The 26,644-nt window shown below is 36.9% G+C and overlaps 1 protein-coding gene across 3 annotated transcripts in view; it reads left to right on the forward strand.

The window, feature by feature from the left end:
* LOC137238013 (probable sodium/potassium/calcium exchanger CG1090) overlaps nt 1-26,644 on the forward strand; it is a 77,746-nt gene that overhangs the window by 17,369 nt on the left and 33,733 nt on the right. For all 3 annotated transcript variants that reach the window (XM_067762507.1, XM_067762508.1, XM_067762509.1), the window contains exons 3-4: nt 16,025-16,270; nt 16,337-16,577. In XM_067762507.1, coding sequence (XP_067618608.1) covers nt 16,025-16,270; nt 16,337-16,577 — 487 coding nt within the window. The remainder of the gene's footprint in view (nt 1-16,024; nt 16,271-16,336; nt 16,578-26,644) is intronic.

Below are 26,644 nucleotides of genomic sequence, written 5' to 3' on the forward strand. Positions count from 1 at the left end.
TCGATATATTATCAAAAGGATATCAGTTTGTTTTAGGAAACTTTAGATTTGTTGTCGGAATGTTACCAATTTGTTATCAGCATGCTATGGAAAAGTTATAGATTTGGTTGTAAAAAATTTATCGATAAGTTATAGACGGGCAATAACAAGCCGATTACAAACCGATAAGTCGACGATAGTTGTTCGTTATTGATAATAAGCCGATTACATATCCATATGGGTTGTTACCATTAAGAAGCCGACGAAGCTTTTCCCAAAAATGCTGGTAAGGCTAAAAATGTTATGGGTTACCTTTAACCCCTGGGGGAGCTCCAGGTAATTTCAAAAATTAGTTTCACATAACGAAATTTACGAGTACTTCGTACTCACTCCTTTTTTTAGTAGTATGTGTTTACATGGAGAATGTTTGAGCATAGAATTCACGCATCAGATGTTTACTGCTTGAAGTACAAGCTAAAACTGGTCGACTGTTTGTTTTACTAAATCTCTGTCGTTGCGCTCACACCACATGTAGGCAAACGCCGCATAGTTTTTCGAAGCTCTTGAGGGCACCACTGATCTAGTTACCACAAACATAAATGTGGGCACTGATGGAGGTTCAAGGCATTGACGTTAACACACTTTATCGATTAACAGTTTTCTTGACTTAAACTTTTCGGAACAGACATTATGTAGCCACCAATGAAACGACGAACAATAAAAAAATGTATAGGCTATTATTATTACTATTTTATACCCACTGTACTTGTACACAGGGTATTATGACTTTGATTGGATAACGGTTGTTGTACAGGTATAAAGGAATCGAGATAGATATAGACTTTCATATATCAAAATCATCAGTATCGAAAAAAAAATTGATTGAGCCATGTCCGTCCATCCGTCTGTCCGTTAACACGATAACTTGAGTAAATATTGAGATATATTCACAAAATTTGGTACACGAGCTTATCTGGAAACAGAATAGATTGGTATTGAAAATGAGCGAAATCGAATTATAACCACGCCCACTTTTTATATTTATAACATTTTGGAAACCTGATTATTTAGTAAATAATACACCTAGAATGTTGAAATTTGAAGTGTGGGCTGATATTGAGACTCTTGATAAAAATTTGAAAACATTTTTTAAAATGGGCGTGGCACCGCCCACTTGTGATAAAATCAATTTTACAAATATTATTAATCATAAATCAAAAATCGTTAAACCTATCGTAAAAAAATTCGGCAGAGAGGTTGCGTTTATTATAAGGAATGCTTTGGAGAAAAATTAACGAAATCGGTTAAGGACCACGCCCACTTTTATATAAAAGATTTTCAAAAGGGTCGTGGACGAATAAAATAAGCTACATCTTTGCAAACAAGAGCTTTCTATCAATCGTATTTCATTTCTCGAGTGGATTTATTACAATAAATAGGAAAATATTCAAATTTAAAAAAATTGGCCTGGCACCGCCCCTTTTATGACTAAGCAATTTTCGCGTGCCATAACTTGAAGCAAATTAACGGATCGTAATAAAAGTGGGTACACAAATTTTCCCTGTAGAAGGATATATTTCTAGAAAAAATAGACGAGATCGGTTAAAGACCATGCCCACTTTTATATAAAAGATTTTTAAAAGGGTCGTAGACGAAAATTATAAGCTATATCTTAGCGAAAAAGAGCTTTATATCGATTGAATTTTACTTTCTAAATTGAATTATAACACTAAATTTGAAAACACTAAAATTTTTGGAAATGGGTGTGGCACCGCCCCTTTTTTGTCTACGCAATTTTCAATGTTTCGGGAGCCATAACTTAGAAAAATTTACATATCGTAACAAAATTGGGTGCACATATTTTCCTTATAGCAAGACATTTTTCTAGTAAAAATGAATAAGCTTGGTTAAGGACAACGCCCACTTTTATATAAATGACTTTAAAAAGGGTCGTAGGCAAAAATAATACGTCAAATCTTAGCGAAAAATAGTTTTCTACCAATCGTATTTTTATTGTTCTGAAATATCTTTATTTTAAAATAAACAGTAGAGAAATCCCCATATCTGAAGGAAAACTGCATTTTTACCCGCTCAAGGTCATTGGTGTTAGCCTCTGTATCCTTTTTGCTTCTTTTAAACGAAAATTAGTTCAGAATAGAACCATATGTATATGTCGCAGCCTTGTAACACTATTAAGCACACAAAACAAACATCAACAGCATTTCAAATATACAGCTGGGTATGTAATGTTCGGTTTCACCCGAACTTAGACTTCCTTACTTGTTTGTATTTATTTAGCAGCAAACTTGAGGGGGGGGGGGGGGGGAGGGGTGTGAAAAGCTCTGAATTTGGTTGGTTTTACTACTCTAAGTACATACGAGCTGAGTAGGGCAAAGTAGACAATAATGATATATTACCGTTAAATGGAATGAGTGCTATTAAATTTGTATTTGATTATGATGACATCAGCTATTTTACTTGTAATTTTTGGCATACGCTATGTACTTATTGACTTCTTAAACGAGAGCGATACGCCGGTACTAAATAAAATAGAAAATTATTATATTTATACTTGGCACACTTGGTAGCACTTAAGGGAGCATAATACAGCATTTACACCTCGACTACGAAGCGGATAATGTCGGGCTTGGTAACTGATACGAAGATCGAATGGATGCTGAAGACCTTCGATAAATTTGAAACGCCGGGTTCAGATGTTAAACTTCATGTCATGCTACAAAAGTTGATTTCAGCGATCGTGGCTTAAAATAATATTCGACTGAATCATGTACCCCACTCCTGGAGAATTGCAAACGTAATTTCCCCTCCAAAGGCGTGGAAGGTCAGTCATATGTAACCAAAACTCATATGCTCAAAATGTTATGGAGGCTTATAGATGTGTATTTAAAGCTCAGCATGAATGAGAAATTGGTATCCTACCTGACTGCGCATAGGGTGGTTTTAAGCATGCAGAAAGCTTTGGAATATATGAATACGTTTTAGGAGTCTCTTAGGAGGGTCTTAATCACATTGAATTACATCCGTCCTTAACTAGATGTAACGGCATGCTGAATTGCAAACAGATGACTTCGCAATAGGGGATGTATGAGGCTAAGAAATCAATGAAAAGTGGCACGCCGCTGAGATGGGTATTTTCACCCTGTTGTAAACACTGGTTGTTAACAAAATGCTCGGGTGGTTCGACGAAAGACCCGTCAGACTTACAATGTACGCAGATTATGTTGCAGTCATCAAAAGCAGCAAATGCCTTCCAACAATTAACTCTTTTATGGATCGGGCGCTTGGTTCAGAATAAATAAAACTGGGCATATAATGTCGTGTTTTCGGACTACGCGGAGATTACGGATATGGTCTTGTTTAATAGTAAGGATTAGAGATATACGCCACCGATAAACGCCGCCGCCGATTTTGGTCGTTTTTCGCACACCGCCGCCGAATGTCAAAAATATCGGCGTGGCGGCGCGGCGTCCGGCGCGTTACTATATTTTCTACTCTTTAAGACTGTTTAGGCCATTTATTGTTCATCTCGAAAATTGGTCCGATATGGTCGAAAGTGGTATCAACGGATGCGCATCACTGCCAGTTATAAGAAACTAATTGCGAAATTTAACTCTTTATAACTATTCAAAATTTATTTAAAATAACAGGCGCTTTCGATGTCAGCTTAACACGGACTTTCTATCACCCAATTCAGCAAGTTATTAAAACAAAATACTAAAAGAAAAGTTATATAATAAATTTATATGCTCACTTTGCATAATTCAAATAAAATGACCCAAAGCGAACATGTTCTTAAATTGTCCTCAAGAATAAGCGAAATCAGTGATGCCAAATCCTTTAGTAGGTCTAGGGGCATAAACACTCCTTTGAAATTATTCTTACCTCATACTTAAGTTGAGGATATATGTACTTATGAGAAGGGTTTGAAAAATCACTAATAGCGTTTTCTTTTCTGGCTATAGTGTTACGCTTTTTGTACGCCGCGCAAGGGTTGTTGTTCTATTCTAAAAAACAGGCAACGCCTTTACGGGGCATTTCGTTCTTTTGTGAAAATTGTTGCCTGCTCGCAACGCAAAAGCGTTACACCCTGTATAAAATGGCGGTGTGGCAGTGCAACTCTGTGAAACTCTCAATTCGCTCTTGTGTTTCACATATACTCTGTTAATATGAGTGCACAAATCAGATACCCAGATTGCGCATTCACGAGTTCAAAATTGCTTCGTTCTGCGCATCTACGTCACAGTTGACTGTTTGAGCGAATGAAAGAAAGAACGAAAAAAACAAGAGCTAAAGGAAAATTGCCCATAAAAAAGATATGATCTAATGTTTACATGCGCAATGCGCAATCTGCTTGTGTGATTTGTGATATGAGTGAATGTGGTGAGATGAAATGTTCTTTGTATGCACTATAAATGTTGACAATTTTCTGGGGTAGGAGTAACACTATTAAGGCTTTACCATTTACTTAGGCAACAATTTATTTCAGAAAAGAAAACGCTATAAGTCTTGCATTCAAACATCTGTTGTTTATTTGCGAAACTAGACAATAGCGTCTGAAATGTTAATTTTGATTTCCACACTTCATCCTTCCACACCCAAGTCTCCCGGTTGGACATTTTCTAAAGCGGCGGCCCTATCCAAAACTAGTCCCTTGGAGTGAATCACATTGGTTATAGCCTATCAATCAAGTTTAAATATCACCTACACGTTACGGCTCCTTTTACAATTGTGAATACGTAGGCACATATATCTACCAGGTGAGGCTTTGTCCTTCGCAAGAACACTCAAAGTGGTGAAGCAAAAGCTTTCCCAAGACAGTGGAACTAATGACTGTGTGTGATACTACCCTAACGTAGTGGACAGTCGAACTTGTTTGAAAACTGAAGCTACGCGGTCATCCATAATGAGCTCCTATATCGTAAGGCCGGAAAACAGTAGTTAACAACTTTCAACTTAAAATCCGTCGACTTTCATTCTAAATTTGATTTAACGAAGACTATTGAAATCAATGTTGTGAACACAGACGTCTGCAATCTTTGGTCTACATTTTAAAAATTTTATCCAGGGTCCTTGTAAAATTTTAATTATGTAGATGCGCCGAGGATTATACGGATTTTCACCCATGACGCAATGACATCCACTTAGACTGCTTATGATTTCGAGGGCGGCATCTTTGGCCGAATAGTTACTCCCTATCGTTTCAAAGTGTAGCTCGGCAGCATAGGGAGACAAAAGCATCCGTTGGAAAGTCTTCGTAGCTACACCTAAAACTTCTAGGAAAGTGACGTCGACGAAGGTATGAGTTCGAAGTCGCAGTCCTATAGCTTCTGTACTGGCATATGGTGTGAGGCTCAGGAGGCGTGGTATCGACTGGTGGTAGGGATTCCTACTGTTCGCACATCGGAAATTTTAGCTCTTAAAAACAGCCGAAAAAACTGGAGGCGCCCTGTGCCACGATAGTCATGAGTATTAATAGATCATTCATAGCAACCCTAAGTCGCCTTTATGCGTGACCGCCAAGGAGCGACAAATGATTTAAAGAAATTGTGTTCGCGACGATTATTAGGAGTTAACCCTAGGTGAAACTACGCTTTGCACGAGATATACAGGCAAAAGTGTGACTATTTTATGTATCTCTATATCTTTTCAGCAGACGCAGCAGTACCAATTCCAAAGACCGGGTTTAGGTTCGAAGCCTCTGTGGAGCATGCGAACGAGGGACAATCCCTTCGCAAGGAGCTACTCCTGAAAATTTTTGAACGGTCTGCGAGATTTTGATGCAAAGCCCCGGATCTTTCCGAAATGGCCAACACGTTGATTTCCTTAAATACATATAAATAAAACCTATCCTAAATATTATTTTTTTAAATAGAAAAATCAAGCTTTTAAAGTAAGAACACCGGCGTACGCCGGCGCGCCGCCTACGCCGCCGCCGCCGATAAAGTGATCGGCGTAAATCTCTAGTAAGGATAAGGTCCCGAATCGAATTAGATCCAAGTTAGGAGGGGTGATCCTGCAGAAGAATATCCTTTCAGGCTGAAATTTGTCGTGGAACCCCAACGTGAAGGAAGAAGTGAGGAAGTCCTCAACGGGACTTTATGCACTTTACATAGCGTTAACAACTACAGCGGAACTCATTGCATTGTGGCAGCCTGAGCGGAGACCACTACTATTAAACATTAAATAACTGGCGCATTTTACCTCCGAAGAGATCTAGGTCGAGCGTCTCTTTCAATGTGCATCGTGCTTCTCTTAATATTCGTTAAAAATTGGCGGGACGGGACCTTTATGTTTTATGCCGACTTCCAACGTCAACTGCAAGGCAGCTGATTTTTTACTGAGAAGCTTTTCATGGCGTCAAAACGTTCAGAGTGTTTGCCATACGCATCCCGAGGGTCGACTCCGCTTGGAAAAACTGATATATCATATCAAATAGATATTATTATTATCATGGCCTAACCGATTTAATTGAATATTTGTAGACTCTTTAAGTCTTGTCTGCTTGAAATGTGCAAATTTACCTTACTTATTTACTTAATTGGCACTTAACCGTTTAAAGGGTTATGTCCGTCCAACAAGACGCGCCAGTCGCTTCTTTGCTTTTCTAACAAGCGCCAATTCATAACAACAAAGCAAATTTAACTAATTTTTACCTGGTCCTTCCAGGGGAGTGTGGGCAGCCCTCTTCCACTGCTTTCGTAGGCGGGCTCCAATAAAAATACTTTCTTAGCCGGAGCGTCATTTTTCATTCGCATAATATGGCCTAGTCAGCGTAGCCGCTGCGTTTTAATTTGCTAAGATTTGTTGTTATCTGAGTAAAGTTGGTACAGCTCATCATTAAATCTTCTTCTGATGTTGTCATGGTCCAATAATGATTCTTCGATGGATTTTAGTATAACCTAAAGTTGCCAAATATGTGCTGAACAATTTTAAAAATTAGAACCGTATCAGAGAAAAAAGTCCATATCCGTTTTGAAATTGTTATCCCACGTATCTTTGTTATCAACATGATAAAACAACAAAAACAAAAAGGCAATATTTAAAAAATCAATTACAAAGCGTGCAGCGGGACATTCATATGGATAAAAGGATAGCTCAGCTTCCGAAAAGCTAGCTGATGAAGGAGTGTAATTCAGAAACATGTCTCAGAAACCATCGTCATGTGCAAATTTTATAATTTTTCTCTAATATACATACATATATAACAAAAAAATTGTATAAAGCAATATGAGTTTGATTCGCATATTAATATCAACATGTCGTTAAATTTTAGTTTTTTCCGTTCTATGACTTAAAAGTTCACTGGCATCATAATTAAATTAAATTAAAATGAAATATCTGTGGAAGTATAGAAGAAAAACACAAACAACAAATGTAAAAGTTGTGCGGTGAACAAGCGGCAGTATCAAATTTCTTTACATTCGAATCATCTAAGCAAAGTTCAGTAATCAATGCAGAATATAGAATTGACTAGCTTTACCCGGCGTGCGTTATAACGCCCAAGATCGAATGAATGTTGCGTTATTTTTTCTGTTTTGTTTGTTGATAATTTAGTTTATTGTTCTGTAAATTGAATTGAATTAAAAATAAATAAATGTAAGGCGCGATAACCTCCGAAGAGATCTAAGGCCGAGCTTCTCTTCCAATTTGCATCGTGCTCCTCTTGATTTTTCCCTACAAATTGGCCGGACGGGACCTACATGTTTTATGCCGACTCCGAACGGCATCTGCAAGGAAGATGAGTTTTCACTGAGAGCTTTTCATGGCAGAAATACAATCGGAGCGCTTGCCAGACACTGCCGAGGGGCGACCCCGCTTAGAAAAATTTTTTCTTCTAATTGAAAATCTTATTTCTAAAATTTTGATGTTGCTTTGCCCGGGAGTTGAACCCAGGGCATACGGTGTGATAGGCGGAGCACGCTACCATCACACCACGGTGGCCGCCAATTGAATTGAATTATGTACGCATATTTGCTGAAATTTTCGTTAAAAACATTTTATTTATCTTATTGTAATGCAAGTGGGTACACAATATTTTTGGTTTTTCTTTCAGTGCAAAGATAAAAAAAAATTTTTGGCGTTCCAACTCTAGAGCAAGCAACATATAGTTGGCGATGGGAAAATCATGGACTCTCTAAATTTAATCCTGCAACAGTAAGCGATTGTCCTTGTGCTTTGTTGATTGTAATTGAAAAAGCAAGGCGTACAGGAAACTGTAAGTGCTTAAAATTGAATGGAAAATCTGCAGGAATCATTGGGATCCGTGGTATGAGCCCATCTTCATCACCTATGCTTTTACCGCTGATAATTATTGCTGCGATTACATTCGGCATTAATTTCTTAACACAAAGTCTGGTTGATTTTGTTAACATGATCATTTTTGGGAGCTAAGATTGCTCTTTCGCATAGCCAAAAAAAATTTTAAATTTAAAATTCTTAATCCTGAAATATGAAAAGCCTTCGTCTTGATCGAAGGAACTTATAGCCAAACTTTGGTGATGATTGAAGTGTGGGAAATACGTTTCCATAGCGAACACACACACGCCGTAAATTTGGCCTATCTGCATACATTTTAATAAGCTTTTTCCGTCTGATTCTACCCTCCCCCTTTCACTTTTTCCTAATCCTTTTATTCACTCCTCCCTTCGTCTTTTTCGTTTCATCTATCTCCATCTTCGTCTCATTCTATCTCTTTCTCAATCTCCTTCTCTCTTTTCTCTTCTCTCAATTTCTTCTCATTCTTCTGTATCCCTTATTGCCTGTCCCAGAAGGTGGTATGTATTTTATTCCAGTCCCAGTACCACTCCGAGTCTCAGTCCCAGTCCTAGTCCTAATCCCAGTCCCAGTCCGTCTCTGGATAATATATTACTAAAGCACTCATCAACAGCTTTCATTTGGTATCCATATTCTATAAACACATTCTAGAGGTACCTGGATACACGTTTTGGCCTATATCTCGAGACCCTAGACACCCAGGGGTATGAAAATTACCCTCTAATAAAGGACTCATCAAAAGCTTTCATTTGATATCCATATTCTATAAACACATTCTAGGGGTACCCGGGTCCACGTTTTGGCCTATATCTCGAGACCCTAGTCACCCAGGGGTATGAAAATTACCCTCTAATAAAGCAACCATCAACAGCTTTCATTTGATATACACATTCTATAAACACATTCTAGGGGTACCCGGGTCCACGTTTTGGCCTATATCTCGAGACCCTAGTCACCCAGGGGTATGAAAATTACCCTCTACTAAAGCACTCATCAACAGCTTTCATTTGATATCAAAGAAAAACTACTAAGAAACTGAAGAAATGCATTGCTTATCTTTAATAGCTGTTTCTCGCTTTTTCCTAATCCTTTTATTCACTCCTCCCTTCGTCTTTTTCGTTTCATCTATCTCCATCTTCGTCTCATTCTATCTCTTTCTCAATCTCCTTCTCTCTTTTCTCTTCTCTCAATTTCTTCGCATTCTTCTGTATCCCTTATTGCCTGTCCCAGAAGGTGGTATGTATTTTATTCCAGTCCCAGTACCACTCCGAGTCTCAGTCCCAGTCCTAGTCCTAATCCCAGTCCCAGTCCGTCTCTGGATAATATATTACTAAAGCACTCATCAACAGCTTTCATTTGGTATCCATATTCTATAAACACATTCTAGAGGTACCTGGATACACGTTTTGGCCTATATCTCGAGACCCTAGACACCCAGGGGTATGAAAATTACCCTCTAATAAAGGACTCATCAACAGCTTTCATTTGATATCCATATTCTATAAACACATTCTAGGGGTACCCGGGTCCACGTTTTGGCCTATATCTCGAGACCCTAGTCACCCAGGGGTATGAAAATTACCCTCTAATAAAGCAATCATCAACAGCTTTCATTTGATATACACATTCTATAAACACATTCTAGGGGTACCCGGGTCCACGTTTTGGCCTATATCTCGAGACCCTAGTCACCCAGGGGTATGAAAATTACCCTCTACTAAAGCACTCATCAACAGCTTTCATTTGATATCAAAGAAAAACTACTAAGAAACTGAAGAAATGCATTGCTTATCTTTAATAGCTGTTTCTCGCAATTTCTTTTTTGAGTCATAAGCCACCTTTTCATAGAACGGGTCACATATATAGATTGATTGTTTGGCGTTTGTTTAATTTATTTTTTATTCAGTAACTTTTGTTTATTACAAGTAGAGACACGATATCGCATGCAAAGTATCGATACGGTACTCATTACAGGTATCGGGTACCCGATAGTATCGAATCAAAAAGACTCGATACTCAACATTTAAATACTTAATTTTTAATGTAAATGAGCGGTCTAATAATTGCACCTTAAAATAGGCGAACGTCAGATTGAAATTGAAGGCTCGGTTATACTTATAAGCTCTAAAGTGAACATACTTTCTGAGATTTTCATGGAGGCGCTGCCAGCCACTGTTGAAGGATCACCTTATTATTTCAAATAATTAAATGTGGTGCCTTGCTATCCTATCACAGGATTCGATTATGGACTTCGTTATGGTTTTTAACAAAATTCCAAATTATCATAACCAGATGAGCAAGCTTTCGTGGATGTCGCAATTGAATCATTGATTATTGAAAGGGCATGTGTCCAAAATGTATTAATTATACTCAGCGTGCTTAGCACTAAGAGTATATTAACTTTAATTGGATAACGGTTGGTTGTACAGGTATAAAGGAATCGAGATAGATATAGACTTCCATATATTAAAATCATCAGTATCGAAAAAAAATTTGATTGAGCCATGTCCGTCCGTCCGTCCCTCTGTCCGTCCGTCTGCCCGTTAACACTATAACTTGGGTAAATATTGAGATATCTTCACCAAATTTAATACACGATCTTACCTGGACCCAGAATAGTTTGGTATTGAAAATGAGCGAAATCGGATGATAACCACGCCCACTTTTTATATAATATATAACACTTTGGAAAACACAAAAAACCTGATTATTTAGTAAATAATAGACCTAGAATGTTGAAATTTGACGTGTGGACTGATATTGAAAAAAATTTTTAAAATGGGCGTGGAACCGCCCACTTGTGATAAAATCAATTTTACAAATATTATTAATCATAAATCAAAAATTGTTAAACCTATCGTAACAAAATTCGGCAGAGATATTGCCTTTACTATTAGGAATGCTTTGAAGAAAAATTAACGAAATCGGTTAAGGACCACGCCCACTTTTATATAAAAGATTTTTAAAAGAGTCGCGGACGAATAAAATAAGATATATCTTTGCAAAAATGAGCTTTGTGTCAATAGAATTTTAGTTTATAACTTGAATTATAACATTAAATTGGAAAACACTAAAATTTTAGAAAATGTGTGTGGCACCGCCCCCTTAATGAATAAGCAATTTTCTATGTTTCGGGAGCCATAACTCGAAGAAAAATTAACGGATCGTAATGAAATTGTGTACATATTGTAACGACTTTACTGCAATTCCGCTTATTCCAAATCTTCTGCTAACGTTCGTATGACTAAACTGTTGAATAAATAACTCCAATATTGAATAATGCAAAAATGGCCTTTATTAAAGTACTTCACAATAAGACTTATACTTCGCAACTGATAACTTGCTTAAACCAAACTGATTGCCGTGTCTCAACTGTTTCTGCTTTTATACTGTGCGGTTTCTTCGTTGATATATTTCTAGGCGCTTCAATTTCCAGAACTTACTAGTTAGTTATCAGCTATAAAATTACTCAGCTATAACTACAGATGCACGATTTTATAGCTTCTCTTATAGCCCATGCGCGTGTATATGTGAGTGATACTTGCACAAATGATTGCATACTTTTGGGAGTATCTCAGATATATTCATGTGTTTGTACGTTAATCTCCGCTGCTTGTATGGACATATGGGTACACATAATGATTGATTTGTTGATGTGCATACAAGTCACTGCTTATCATCGGCTTAGAGATGATAGTATCCCTTAGTGTTGCTAATATTCGCCACAATATATTTTTCTTATAGCAGAAAATATTTCTAGTAAAAATGGACGGGATTGGTTAAAGACCACGGCAACTTAGATATAAAACAAGTTTAAAAGGGTCGTAGACTAGAATAATAAGCTATAACTTAGCAAAAAATAGTTTTGAATCAATGATATTTCACTTATCAAGTTTTATTGTAAGAGGAAATGGGGAGAAATTTTTTTTTAAACCGGCGGTGCCACGTGTTATGTAGAAAAGTAATTTATCTGAAATGAAATGTAAAATTGAAGCTCACGCTGAGTATATAATGTTCGGTTACACCCGAGCTTAGACACTTTTACTTATTTTCGTTTTTAATTTCTATTTGATAATTATGTATTATAAAAAAAGAAAGCAATTATCTATACAGTTTTTAACCACAAAATGTGTATGCTTTAATTAAGTTCAGAATAGCAAATCGTCTCAAAGTTGATTCGTACCTAAAAATGTCTGTATGTATGTCTGTCGTAAAGGGTTGTGATGATGCTTGTTACCGGAAAGTGCTAGATCTGCATCCGACAAAGGACCATCAACATCGATAACACTCCCCAAGGTCTTCGGAGAGTGTCCTTATCGCTACAACAACAACAAATACTCGATAGCAAAAAGTATCGTCACAAAAGTATCGAGTATGAAACATCGATATTGAATGGCAAATGGATCGATACAATACAGTTTTTTGAAGGATATGTAAGGGAATAGAAGTGCATGGAATTACATGAGCAGACAGTATTGTATGTATATTTCCAGTCTCCGCGCATTCCTTGGGGCTACTCTGTATTTTGGCGTGAATGGGAATGTGAGTGTCCCATATTGGCATTTCAAATGTTTTATGAGGCCCTCAAAAATCGAGTTGAGAAGGTTGTCTGCCTCTTTATACAGAGATGCCCTTCACAGTCGGTAAAGTAGGTAGATATATATAATGGCTACGTCCCAGGTCACCGAAGAAGCTGCGACGCGTTTGATACCATTAAACACATCTTAACTTACTGAATGCTATATTGAGAATATATTACAACCAGTCCGAGCTGTGTATAAAATCAAGATAATTTGGAATCCCTATTTCCGATAACCTATCCAGATTTTCCAAGAAGAGGTTTCCAAAGATCTAAAACGTATTATAGCTAGAGCCAAACATTTAGGCAAAAAGTGCTCAACAGTCTCATTGTTAGTTACGTCTGGCCAGGTGGGTCTTAATATTGCACAGCCCATGCTACTTTTCCTCTTTTAGGTCCCTTAAGCTAGCCCAACCTTTTCAGCCCAATCAAAAAAGGAGACCGTACTAAATTGCACAATATTTAATGCTAATTTAATACGGGTTAATTAAATTTAATGCACTTAACTTAAGCTTGCCCAACCCTCGATATTATTTAAAATACAAGTTTAATAAATTTAACTAACCCGCATTAAATTAGCATTAAATATGCTGTAATTAAATACGTTTTCGTTCTTTGATTGTGCATATGGGTTTGGCCTAGCCTAATACTAGGTACAAACACATGCCATATTGGCAATTTATACCATTTGGGCAATTTATTACGCAATTTATCATACAATAAATTGTAATAACAAATTGCCAATTTAAAAAAAATTGCGTAATAAATTGTTTCAAACTGTAAATACAACCTTGTAAAGTGTGTTTATTGAGTAGATTTAAACGTCAGCTGCGCATGGCTCAACTATATGGTTGGCTCATCTCATCAGCTGATGTTATTTTTTTCATTTCACTGGAGTAGGAATTGTGAAAGGGGATGGAAAACTCAAAATGAAACCAAAACATTGAACACATTATCTTACAACACACAAAAATTTCAAAGTTTTATGTTTTCATTCCATTCCATTCACCTAATTCCAACACGCACATTTTGACATTCTGAACACAGGTATGTTGTTGCTGTAGAGATGAGCCAACGGGCCATCAAATTACTATTGTGTAAGCTAAATTGAGTTGTATGAACACCACTCAATTTGAATTGATATTGCCTCAATTTATTTTTCTGTTTGAACATAGCATAACCCTAAGTTTAAGCTAGCCTAACCCTAGATATTTTTTAAAATAAAAATGTAATAATTTAATTAACCCGTCGGCATAAAACATGTAGGTCCCGTCCGGCCAATTTGTAGGGAAAATCAAGAGGAACACGACGCAAATTGGAAGAGAAGCTCGGTTTAACTTTAAGCTAGCTCAACCCTCGATATTTTTTAAATAACAAGTGTAATAAATTTAGTTAACCCGTATTAAATCAGCATTAAATATTGTGCAATTTAGTACGATCTCGTTTTTTGATTGGGCTGAAAAGGTTGGGCTGCTGTGCCGTAAAGAGAAATCTTAAGAGAAAGCTTAAGATACCTCTTTTCCACTTCTTCTGAATTTTGTTCACGTACAAATTTCGAATTTTCCCCTTGAATACGACAAAGTATATGCACTTCGACGTTGATTATTTTCTTCTGCTTAGCCGGTGCATCAGCAATCTCATTTCTTTTGATCCCTCTATCTTACGGAATCTAGACGGTGGATATATCTAGAGTGTCGGTTAAAACTGCTAATAGTTGCTTGCATGCTTCTACTCGCTTTGAGCTAGCATATGACGCAGCTGACCTTTTTACTGTCGCTTGTATGTCTTAGCTTTTTCTTGGTAGGCTTGTAAAATGCTAGTTAAGAAGAGCATTATACGATACTATGAAGCCATATGACAGCACTGGTGGAACAATTATATGACAACACTGGTGGAACAATTATCTCATACATTCATAGCACCATCTTCGGTCTGAGATCGCATTTCATACCGAACATCGTTTTGGAAGCGTAGGGCTTTATGTCTCTGCTCCGCGATGAACAGTTTCCAGATAAGTTTAGAATCGGTTGGTAGTCCCAGATACTTGGTACAGTTTGATAGGGTTAATTACTGGTATTTTAAAAGTAGTAACAAGCCAGAATTACTTCGTATTTAACTTAAGGACACTCTCATGTACCCTCCTACTAAGTTTTGCCAACTTTCTTTCCAAGCAAGAAAGCAGAAACCCGAAATCAGGATCACCACATTGTCCGCGAACGCCCGAAGTTTTTGGGCAGTGTGATGGATGTTGATAGTCCCTTGCCGGATATATATCCGGTTACTAGCCCGACCATTGCGAGAACGATTTAATATGACCACATTCAAACTTCTAGGACATCCCGCCTTTCCCAGAGCCTTGCTTGCTAAATATATGTATGATAATTCATATTTGTAAGAGGGTTCCCCTCGGGTAGGTGAGGTCAGCAATCAGGTTGCGGAAAATGTAATTCTATAAAGCTTTGTTTTGCACTTATCAATCCTTTCAATCCCTACTATCTCAGCCGAGATCGGCAATTAGGTTGCGAAAGATGTAATTCGATAAAAGCCCTCCCTACAACACCTTCCAGATCTTAAGCGACTTTAACGGCTGAAGGGCTCGCAAGACTGTTTGGCTGTTCGAATTGATGTTGATTCGCCTCGAAAGTAAACCTCTTTGAAGTCCTTCTCTATTTCAATCCTCTAATGCATGACTCAGGCTGAAAGATGGTATTTTCGAACTTAATTTTACGAAGTTGTCCCCTGAGGGATGTGAAGGCCATGTTTTATTTATAAGATATAAAAATGTCCCTCTACTAGCGGCTGCATTGTCACGGCTTATAATACTTACGTTAAACCTACTTTTTAGCATTGGGAGTTACTCTTCCCAACTCGTAATACTCATAGTGCCCTAAAAATATGACAAAAATTTACGGCACAGCAGATTTCCACGGCATGTTTTTTTGTTTGAGAGTGTTCGCCCGACGAGTGCTTTTTATTGAGTTTCAATAGTGAGGGTTGTTTCCTACATGTCCGGCAACTCTTCGGCGGCCAGGTTCTCGTTCGCCTCTTGAGATTTGAATTTTTGTCCACACTGCTAAGGATATATCATTTTATTGACATATCACACACTGGCTGCTTATCACAATCCGTGGAGCTACGGTTAAATTAAATAATTTTTATAAATTTTTTTAGATTGTTCGAAGAAGAAGTCGACGTGCTCGTATGTGGAATATGGGGTTACTGTTCCTCATCTATTACTGCGTTACAGTATATTCGGCCAAAAATGATGCTAAGCAGGAGGGTCTTTCAAAACCTGAAAGTTTGCAGAATGGAGGAGAAGAAGGTGCTGTATTGGGTGAAACAGTTGATAAAGAGGGTTCTGCAGATGGAGAAACTGATCAAATGGATAGCACACTTCCGTCATCTTCTACTACCGAGGTAAAGTAGTTTTGTTCGCATGCTATTTAAAAAATATGATCTAATTTTTTCAAACTGACCTTCCAGAGCACAATTCAATCTACAACAGCTACACATGCGAAGACTAAAAGCGCTGTTCCCACTTGGCGACCTAAGAGAAATTGTACTCCACCAGCGATTGAACAATTTCCACAGCCATTAATGGGTAAATGGGCACGTCAGCATGGCGGGCTCATCATTCATGTTATCGTCGCTGTGTATACGTTCTTCGGTTTAGCGATTGTTTGTGATGAATACTTTGTAGCCAGTTTGGATCGATTGTGTGAGGGTGAGTACATGAATTGTTTTATGATCAACTCAATGCATGCAAAACCTTCAATTTTAATTTAAATGTGTTAGATATTAACTCAAAATCATAATCATTGTTAAATACATTTTTTATTATACTCAGTTGAACAGAGTATATTAACTTTGATTGGATAACGGTTGGTTGTACAGGTATAAAGGAATCGAAATAGATATAGACTTCCATATATCAAAATCATCAGGATCGAAAAAAAATTTGATTGAGCCATGTCCGTCCGTCTGTTAACACGATAACTTGAGTAAATTTTGAGGTATCTTGATGAAATTTGGTATGTAGGTTCCTGAGCACTCATCTCAGATCGCTATTTAAAATGAACGATATTGGACTATAACCACGCCCACTTTTTCGATATCGTAATTTCGAAAAACCGAAAAAATGCGATAATTCATTACCAAAGACGGATAAAGTGATGAAGCTTGGTAGGTAAGTTGAACTTATGACGCAGAATTGAAAATTAGTAAAATTTTGGACAATGGGCGTGGCACCGCCCACTTTTAAAAGAAGGTAATTTAAAACTTCTGCAAGCTGTAATTTGGCAGTCGTTGAGGATATCTTGATGAAATTTGGCAGGAACGTTACTCCTATTACTATATGTATGCTTAATAAAAATTAGCAAAATCGGAGAACGACCACGCCCACTTTAAAATTTTTAAAGTCAAATTTAAAAAAAAAGTTAATATCTTTAGAGTATATAAGTAAATTATGTCAACATTCAACTCCAGTAATGATATGGTGCAGCAAAATACAAAAATAAAAGAAAATTTCAAAATGGGCGTGGCTCCGCGCTTTTTCATTTAATTTGTCTAGGCTACTTTTAACGCCATAAGTCGAACAAAAATTAACCAATCCTTTTGAAATTTGGTAGGGGCATAGATTTTATGGCGTTAACTGTTTTCTGTGAAAATGGGCGAAATCGGTTGATGTCACGCCCAGTTTTTATACACAGTCGTCCGTCTGTCCTTCCGCATGGCCGTTAACACGATAACTTGAGCAAAAATCGATATATCTTTACTAAACTCACTTCACGTACTTATGTATCTGAACTTACTTTGTACTGGTATAAAAAATGGCCGAAATCTGACTATGACCACGCCCACTTTTTCGATATCGAAAATTACGAAAAATTAAAAAATTGCCATAATTCTGTACCAAGTATGAAAAAAGAGATGAAACATGGTAATTGGATTGGTTTATTGACGCAAAATATAACTTTAGAAAAAAACTTTGTAAAATGGGTGTGACACCTACCATATTAAGTAGAAGAAAATGAAAAAGTTCTGCAGGGCGAAATAAAAACCCCTTGAAATCGGGGCAGGAATACTGTTCGTGGTGTTACATATATAAATAAATTAGCGGTATCCAACAGATGATGGTCTGGGTCACCCTGGTCCACATTTTGGTCGATATCTGGAAAACGCCTTCACATATACAACTACCACCACCCCCCTTTGAAACCCTCATTAATACCTTTAATTTAATATCCATATTGTACAAACAAATTCTAGAGTCAACCCTGCTCCACCTTTATGGCGATATCTCGAAATGGCGTCCACCTATAGAAATATGGCCCACTCCCTCATAAAATACTCTTCAATGCCTATCATTTGAAACCCATGTCATACAAACACATTCCAGGGTTACCCTCGGTTCATTTTCCTCCATGGTTATTTTCCCTTATGTTGTCACCATAGCTCTCAACTGAGTATGTAATGTTCAGTTACACCCGAACTTAACCTTCCTTACTTGTTTTTAGCTTAGTTTTCTTATTTTTATAAAACAATTGATTAAATTTTGTTTAATTATTTAATTTTAAGTATATTATCATTTATTTAATTAAGTATAATTATTTATTATATTTATGATCACTTGAGGTTCGAATTTCTATACTGTAACCATACATCAATCAACTATTTTTATAATAATTGTTTAAAAACTATTGCTATGCGATTAATTAATGACTCTTAGATTTGATTTAATACATTTGAAATGACTCAATTTATCGATTATTCTATTGTACGAATAATCATAATTGATGTTTCCTCGAGTAATCGGCTTAATAATTAATGAAAGAGCAAATAAGTTAAGTGGTCAGCTTTTTGAATAATCGCAGTTTAAATAAAGTAATTAATCAAGTGTCTCACACCTTTCATACTTTTCCTACTCGCGGTCGGCTATCATTTGTTGAACATGTATATATACATATTATTATTTTTTTTAGCTTTTTTTTTAGCTGCCAACTGTATAAAAATCATATATTTAATAATTAGTAAAATGAAGTTTTAATTAATCAAGTAATTGGCTTTTTAAACAATTGATTATTCAACATACTCGACTAGTCGAATAAAAGCACCGGCACGTTCTGTGCTCAAGCCCTGCACTTGACAGGCTAAGACTCCAGCTATTAGGAGTGATACAGCAGTAAGTGGCTTAAGTCGTAGAAAGCTTCTGGTATTCGCCAAGAGGACGGAGTTATTTTATAACATAGGTCCTGGTTCTTGATAGGGTTTTTCAGTTTGGTCGTTAAAACAAACTTCTGGTAACACTACGGACTCAATCAGTCTATGTGAGGTCCTCATGGACCGGCCAGTTCAACCTAACTTAACCTATATGTCGTTGGAATCTGTATTTATTTGAAATCTCCTTAGATCACCATAATTTGTAATTTATTAATTTAATATTACAGAGAACTGTTAAATCTTGATTGATTATTATGATTATCGTTTATATTTATATTTTTTAGATCACTGATTACTGAAAAATATTTGAAATCTTTTACAATAAAACATTTTGATTTCAAAACGTATAGCTTTATCATATTTCGTGAATACTAAACTCATCCTAAATGACTGGACTGATTTCGATTAATGTTTATTTGTGTGTGTACTCAGGGGGGTATGAGGATGCTTTAGTATACGACCCGTTTTTTCTGATCTTTCCGGGAAGTAAACCATGGACGACATATTTTAAATAAAAGAATTTATGGTATGATTTCCTCGAAATTCGGTACAGAGGTATTTCCTTGGCTAGCTTAGCATTTGAGAAGCGTTTTTTTTTGGGAAGAGAACCAGAAGCGATTTCGTCAAAAAAATCAAATTGCGATTTGCTTGAAATTCGATTCAGAGGTAACCCTTTGATTAAATTATATTTGAGAATTTTTTCATTCCGGGAAGTGGACCAGTGGCTGATCTACTCTAAAAAAATCGTATATACGGTAAATCGTATTTGTGATGAGATCCGCTTGAAATTTGGTACACGAGTTTCTCTTGGACAAGCTAAATATTTGGGATCCTTTCTTTGTGGCTATGGACCACGCGAAAAACTTATTCCCAAAAGTTTTATTTATGTTGCAATTTGCTTGAAATTTGGTGCATCGACACGTAATTATTCGAAAAACTTTTCATTTCGGGAAGTGGTCGAGTGACCGACCTATTTGAAAAAATCGTATCTATGGTGCGACTCGCTGGAAAATTTAGTACAGGGGCTCTCTTCAACAAAATATATATACCATTAAAAAACTTTCCTTCCGGCATGTTGACCAGGGACCAACCTATTCTAAAAAGTCTGGTTTATTGTGCGTATTGCTTCCTTTCGAAAAAATACAATAACAGATAGGTGCAGTGGCGTAGTGTGGCTTTCTTGCGCCCCTCCCCTTGCCTCTATATTACCAAAACAATATAATTTTATATATTCAAAAATTAATAAACCGATGAAGTCGTTAAATATTTTTTAAATAATTTTACGTTAAGCTCAAACTTTTTTATGAGAACCTAAGAATTTTTAATCGTTGTAGTGTAATCATTTTGGTGAGAAAGCCATCATAACGGTGGGAAGGACATCATAACTCTGACACCCTCATCTTGAAATATAGGAAACATTGCCCTCGTTGCTGAAGGAAAATAACGGAGGGAGATTCATTCCCCGACGGGTTGAAAGGCTTAGAAGAGCAACTTAATTTTTATCCGACAGCTTCATGGCTCTGTGAATGCAGACTGGAATCAACAAAAGAAAACTATGCAGCAAAATAAACATTTATATCCCTTGTCTCTTCAAATTTTTCACATCACAGGACTTGGCACTGACTTAATGTACATACGGCCATATTGTTCCCGACGTGGACCTTACTCATAACACGACAACTGGACAGCCACTTTGATGGCAGAAAGTTACTACTGTGGGACCCCAACAACTTTTGGTTGTGACGTTCGAACTTAGTCTCTGCTTCAATACAAATGCATCTGAAATTGCGTACAATGCGCAAAGGTGCATCAAAATCCTCACATCGCTGCAACGGAGAAAGTTGCAGGGCTGCCAAATTTCCCACTTAGGACTGTCACGGAATATCTTCTTAAGACGTCTCAGCACCGAGGCATCCAAAAAGACAATTGATTGATGTAGTTGGGCCTCCAAGGTAGATAAGAAGACTTCTGCATAAGCCCTATGGCGAGATCTGGTGTAGTATGATCCAAAACAACACGAACGCAGAGTCTGTGATTTCCTTCAAAGTCAGGTTCCCGCCTTTGCAGACATCGCCGAAGAAGAATGCATACTTCGGAAGGATATGCGCGTTACTCTGCCCCAAATTCCATCTCTACGTATGGCCCCAGCCTGGTGTATAGCACAAATCATGTATTCGTCTGTAATGTGGAACAAAAGTCTGTAATAGTAACTTCTTTTTGGTAAAACCATATTGAAACTGCTCGATTCCTTGGACCTCCTATTAACCCAGGTGAGGGATTTGTACAACAAAAATAAGAACAATACATGGACGGACGGGAAAAAGACTACGCCGCCTAGTTCAGTCGATGATAAACAGGAAAATGTATATGTGCGCTGCTCTCTGCATATCTTAAAAACAAAATCGGGATGTCCCACTTAACGCCAAAGTGGGAGAAAAGGGTGTCGGAAAAATTCAACCTCCACCAATTAATATTCCCCAGTTGGACTAGGTGAATCGTCCAGCTGCGAACACTTGCAACATCTCTAATGATGGAAGTAATCTATTCGATCTATTTTATATTTATTTTTTATCGGGCATTTGCAAAAGTCAAATATGCTAAACTTTTTGTTTGTAACCTTTGGTTTGGCATTTCACAAAGTTTTTGAGAGAGATTTTAAAATTTTTTTAAAATCAAAAAACCATTATAGCCGCCGAGAAAAGAGAATGGTTTTACCTTCCTACATTTTTATCATGGGCTGAAGATATCTAAATCTGTAAAGATCTGTAAATAGAGTCAAATACATACTTAATAATAATATGATAATAATACATTAGTAAAACTAATATATATGTGCAAATTTTGCTTGCCTTTGAGGAAGCAAATATATCAGTGATATCATAAAAATTTATCATTTCAAATTTTTCTTTTTTCACACTTAATAATGTTAGGTCACTTAGACGACCTTGCCCCATCGTTGGTCGTAAATATGTCAAAATTAATTAATTTGATGAATAAACGTTTACAACTAGAAATTGATACTGAGATAGTCAATAGTATTTGAAGTGCCACTCGCAAGTTTGGAAAAACATCTTCTCCATACGAGATTATAAAAGTAGTAATTCTAACGCAGCTCTAGGTTTAATTTCTTTTCTACTGCGAAGTAATATTTTGCAGACACATATTTCGATAAAAAGTTCTATTCCATCGAAATCTGTATTATATAAGTCGTTATTATTATTATTATATCTAGTTTAACAAATTTCCAACGTCTAAGAGAAGTCCAAATATAAAACTAAACTTATTTAGTCGTGTAAGTCCCCTCCTCACTACGCCACTTGATAGGTGTGGGAATTATAGACATGAAGAAAGAGAAAGAAGGGTGAAGGAAAAGAAGGAAAGTGTAAGTAGAAAATTAAGATAAAAACAAGTAATGAAGACTAAGTTCGGGTGTAACCGAACATTACATACTCAGCTGAGAGCTTTGGATAAAAAATAAGGGAAAATCACCATTTAGCAAAATGAACATAGGGTAACCCTGGAATGTGTTTGTATGACATGGGTTTCAAATGGAAGGTACTAAAGAGTATTTTAAACGGAGTGCGCCATAGTTCTATAGGTGGACGCAATTTCAGGATATCGCCATAAAGGTGGACCAGGGGTGACTCTAGAATGTGTGTTGTACGATATGGGTACCAAATGAAAGGTGCTAATGATTATTTAAAACGTAGTGGGCCAAAACGTAGTGGGCCTTAGTTCTATAGGTGAACGCCTTTTCGAGATATCGCAATAAGGGTGGACCAGGGGTGACTCTAGAATGTGTGTTGTACGATATGGGTATCAAATTAAAGGTATTAATGAGGGGTTTAAAAGCGAGTGGCCCTTAGTTGTATATGCGAAGGCGTTTTCGAGATATCGACCAAAATGTGGACCAGGGTGACCTAGAACATCATCTGTCGGGTACCGCTAATTTATTTAAATATGTCATACCACGAACAGTATTCCTGCCAAGATTCCAAGGGCTTTTGATTTCGCCCTGCAGTACTTTTTCATTTTCTTCTACTTACTATGGTAGGTGTCACACCCATTTTACAAAGTTTTTTCTAAAGTTATATATTGCGTCAATAAACCAATACAATTACCATGTTTCATCTCTTTTTTCATACTTGGTACAGAATTATGGCAATTTTTTAATTTTTCGTAATTTTCGATATCGAAAAAGTGGGCGTGGCCATAGTCGGATTTCGGCCATTTTTTATACCAAGATAAAGTGAGTTCAGATAAGTACGAGAACTAAGTTTAGTAAAGATCTATCGATTTTTGTTCAAGTTATCGTGTTAACGGCCGAGCGGAAGGACAGACGGTCGACTGTGTATAAAAACTGGACGCGGCTTCAACCGGTTTCACCCATTTTCACAGAAAACAGTTACCGTCATAGAATCTATACCCCTACCAAATTTCACAAGGATTGGTAAATGTTTGTTCGACTTATGGCATTAAAAGTATCCTAGAGAAATTAAATAAAAAAGGACGGAGCCACGCCCATTTTGAAATTTTCTTTTATTTTTGTATTTTGTTGCACCATATCATTACTGGAGTTGAATGTTGACATAATTTACTTATATACTGTAAAGATATTAAATTTTTTGTTAAAATTTGACTTTAAAAACATTTTTTTTTTAAAGTGGGCGTGTTCGTCATCCGATTTTGCTAATTATTATTTTGCACACATATAGTAATAGGTGTAACGTGTCTGCCAAATTTCATCATGATATCTTCAACGACTGCGAAATTACAGCTTACAAAACGTTTAAATTACCTTCTTTTAAAAGTGGGCGATGCCACGCCCATTGTTCAAAATTTTACTAATTTTCTATTTTGCGTCATAAGGTCAATGCACCTACCAAGTTTCATCGCTTTATCCGTCTTTGGTAATGAATTATCACACTTTTTCTGTTTTTCGAAATTTTCGATAGCGAAAAAGTGGGCGTGGTTGTGGTCTGATTTCGTTCATTTTAAATAGCGATCTGAGATGAGCAACATCTCGAGTAAAAAAACCGCAGCGAGGTATATTATCGAGCAGGACAATGGGTCAATTATCTATTTAGGTTAGGTTAGGTTGAACTGGCCGGTCTATGAGGACTTCACATAGACTGATTGAGTCCGTAGTGTTACCAGAAATTTGTTTTAACGACCAAACTGAAAAACCCTATCAAAAACAAGGACCTATGGTTTAAAATAACTCCGTCCTCTTGGCAAAAACTAGAAGCTTCCTAAGACTCAAGCCACTTGCTGCTTCTAGATCTGACAGCTGTATCACTCCTAATAACTGGATTCTTAGCCTGGCAAGTGCAGGGCACGAGTACAGAACGTGCTCGATCGTTTCCTCCTCCAACCCGCAATTCCTACATCTGCTATCACTGACCAAGCCTAATTTAAAGGCACGTGAAGCCAGAAGGCAGTGTCCAGTCAGAATACCCTTCATGAGTCTACAGTCCTCTCTTTTTATTTATAGAAGCAACTTTGTTAGTCTAAGGTTGTAAGACCTACACATAATCTTCGACACTTTACAGCCCGGCGCTTGAAACCATAAAAGGGGCGGTGCCACGCCCATTTTTTAAAATTTGAAGTTTTTCCTAATTATTGTTATACTCAGTTGAGCAGAGCTCACAGAGTATATTAACTTTGATTGGATAACGGTTGGTTGTACAGGTATAAAGGAATCGAGAGAGATATAGACTTCCATATATCAAAATCATCAGCATCGAAAAAAAATTTGATTGAGCCATGTCCGTCCGTCCGTCCGTCCGTCTGTCCGTTAATACGATAACTTGAGTAAATTTTGAGGTATCCTGGTGAAATTTGGTATGTAGGTTCCTGAGCACTCATCTCAGATCGCTATTTAAAAAGAACGATATCGGACTATAACCACGCCCACTTTTTCGATATCGAAAAATTCGAAAACCCGAAAAAGTGCGATAATTCATTACCAAAGACGGATAAAGCGATGAAACTTGGTAGATGAGTTGAACTTGTGACGCAGAATAAAAAATTTGTAAAATTTTTGATAATGGGCGTGGCACCGCCTAGTTTTAAAAAACGTAATTTAAAAGTTTTGCAAGCTGTAATTTCGCAGTCGTCGGAGATATCATGATAAAATTTGGCAGGAACGTTACTCCTATTAATATATGTATGCCTAATAAAAATTAGCAAAATCAGAGTACGACCACGCCCACTTTAAAAAAAAAATTTTTTTTAAGTCAAATTTTAACAAAAAATTTAATATCTTTACAGTATATAAGTAAATTATGTCAAGATTTAACTCCAGTAATTATATAATGCAGCAAAATGCAAAAATAAAAGAAAATTTCAAAATGGGCGTGGCTCCGCCCTTTTTCATTTAATTTGTCTAGGATAATTTTAATGCCATAAGTCGGACAAAAATTTACCAATCCTTGTGAAATTTGGTAAGGGCTTAGATTCTAGGACGATAACTTATTTCTGTGAAAAAGAGCGAAATTGGTTGAAGCCACGCCCAGTTTTTATACACAGTCGACCGTCTGTCCTTCCGCTCGGCCGTTAACACGATAACTTGAACAAAAATCGATAGATCGTTACTAAACTCAGTTCACGTACTTATCTGTACTCACTTTGTATTGGTATAAAAAATGGCCGAAATCTGAATATGACCACGCCCACTTTTTCGATATCGAAAATTACGAAAATTGAAAAAAATGCCATAATTCTGTACCAAATACGAAAAAAGGGATGAAACATGGTAATTGGATTGGTTTATTGACGTAAAATATAAATTTAGAAAAAAACTTTATAAAATGAGTGTGACACCTACCATATTAAGTAGAAGAAAATGAAAAAGTTCTGCAGGGCGAAATAAAAAACCCTTGAAATCTTGACAGGAATACTGTTCGTGGTATTACATATTTAATAAATAAATTAGCGGTATCCGACAGATCATGTTCTGGGTCACCCTGGTTCACATTTTGGTCGATATTTGGAAAACGCCTTCACATATACAACTACCACCACTTCCTTTTAAAACCCTCATTAATACCTTTAATTTGATACCCATATCGCACAAGCACATTCTAGAGTCACCCCTGGTCCACCTTTATGGCGATATCTCGAAAAGGCGTCCGCCTATAGAACTAAGCCCAACGCCCTTATAAAATACTCATTAACACCTTTCATTTGATACCCATATCGCCAAAACATATTCTAGAATTACCCCTGGTCCACCTTTATGGCCATATCTCGAAAAGGCGAACACCTATAGAACTAAGGCCCACTCCCTTTTAAAAAGACTCATTAACACCTTTCATTTGATACCGATATCGTACAAACAAAGTCTAGAGTCACCCCTGGTCCACCTTTATGGCGATATCTCGAAAAGGCGTCCACCCATAGAACTAAGGCCCACTCCCTTTTAAAACACTCATTAACACCTTTCGATTGATACCCATATTGTACAAACGCATTCTAGGGTCACCCCTGCTCCACCTTTATGGCGATATCTCGAAAGGCGACCACCTATACAACTACCACCACTCCCTTTTGAAACCCTCATTAATACCT

This window comes from Eurosta solidaginis, chromosome 1 (assembly GCF_040869045.1).
Source record: "Eurosta solidaginis isolate ZX-2024a chromosome 1, ASM4086904v1, whole genome shotgun sequence".
NCBI lineage: Eukaryota > Metazoa > Arthropoda > Insecta > Diptera > Tephritidae > Eurosta > Eurosta solidaginis.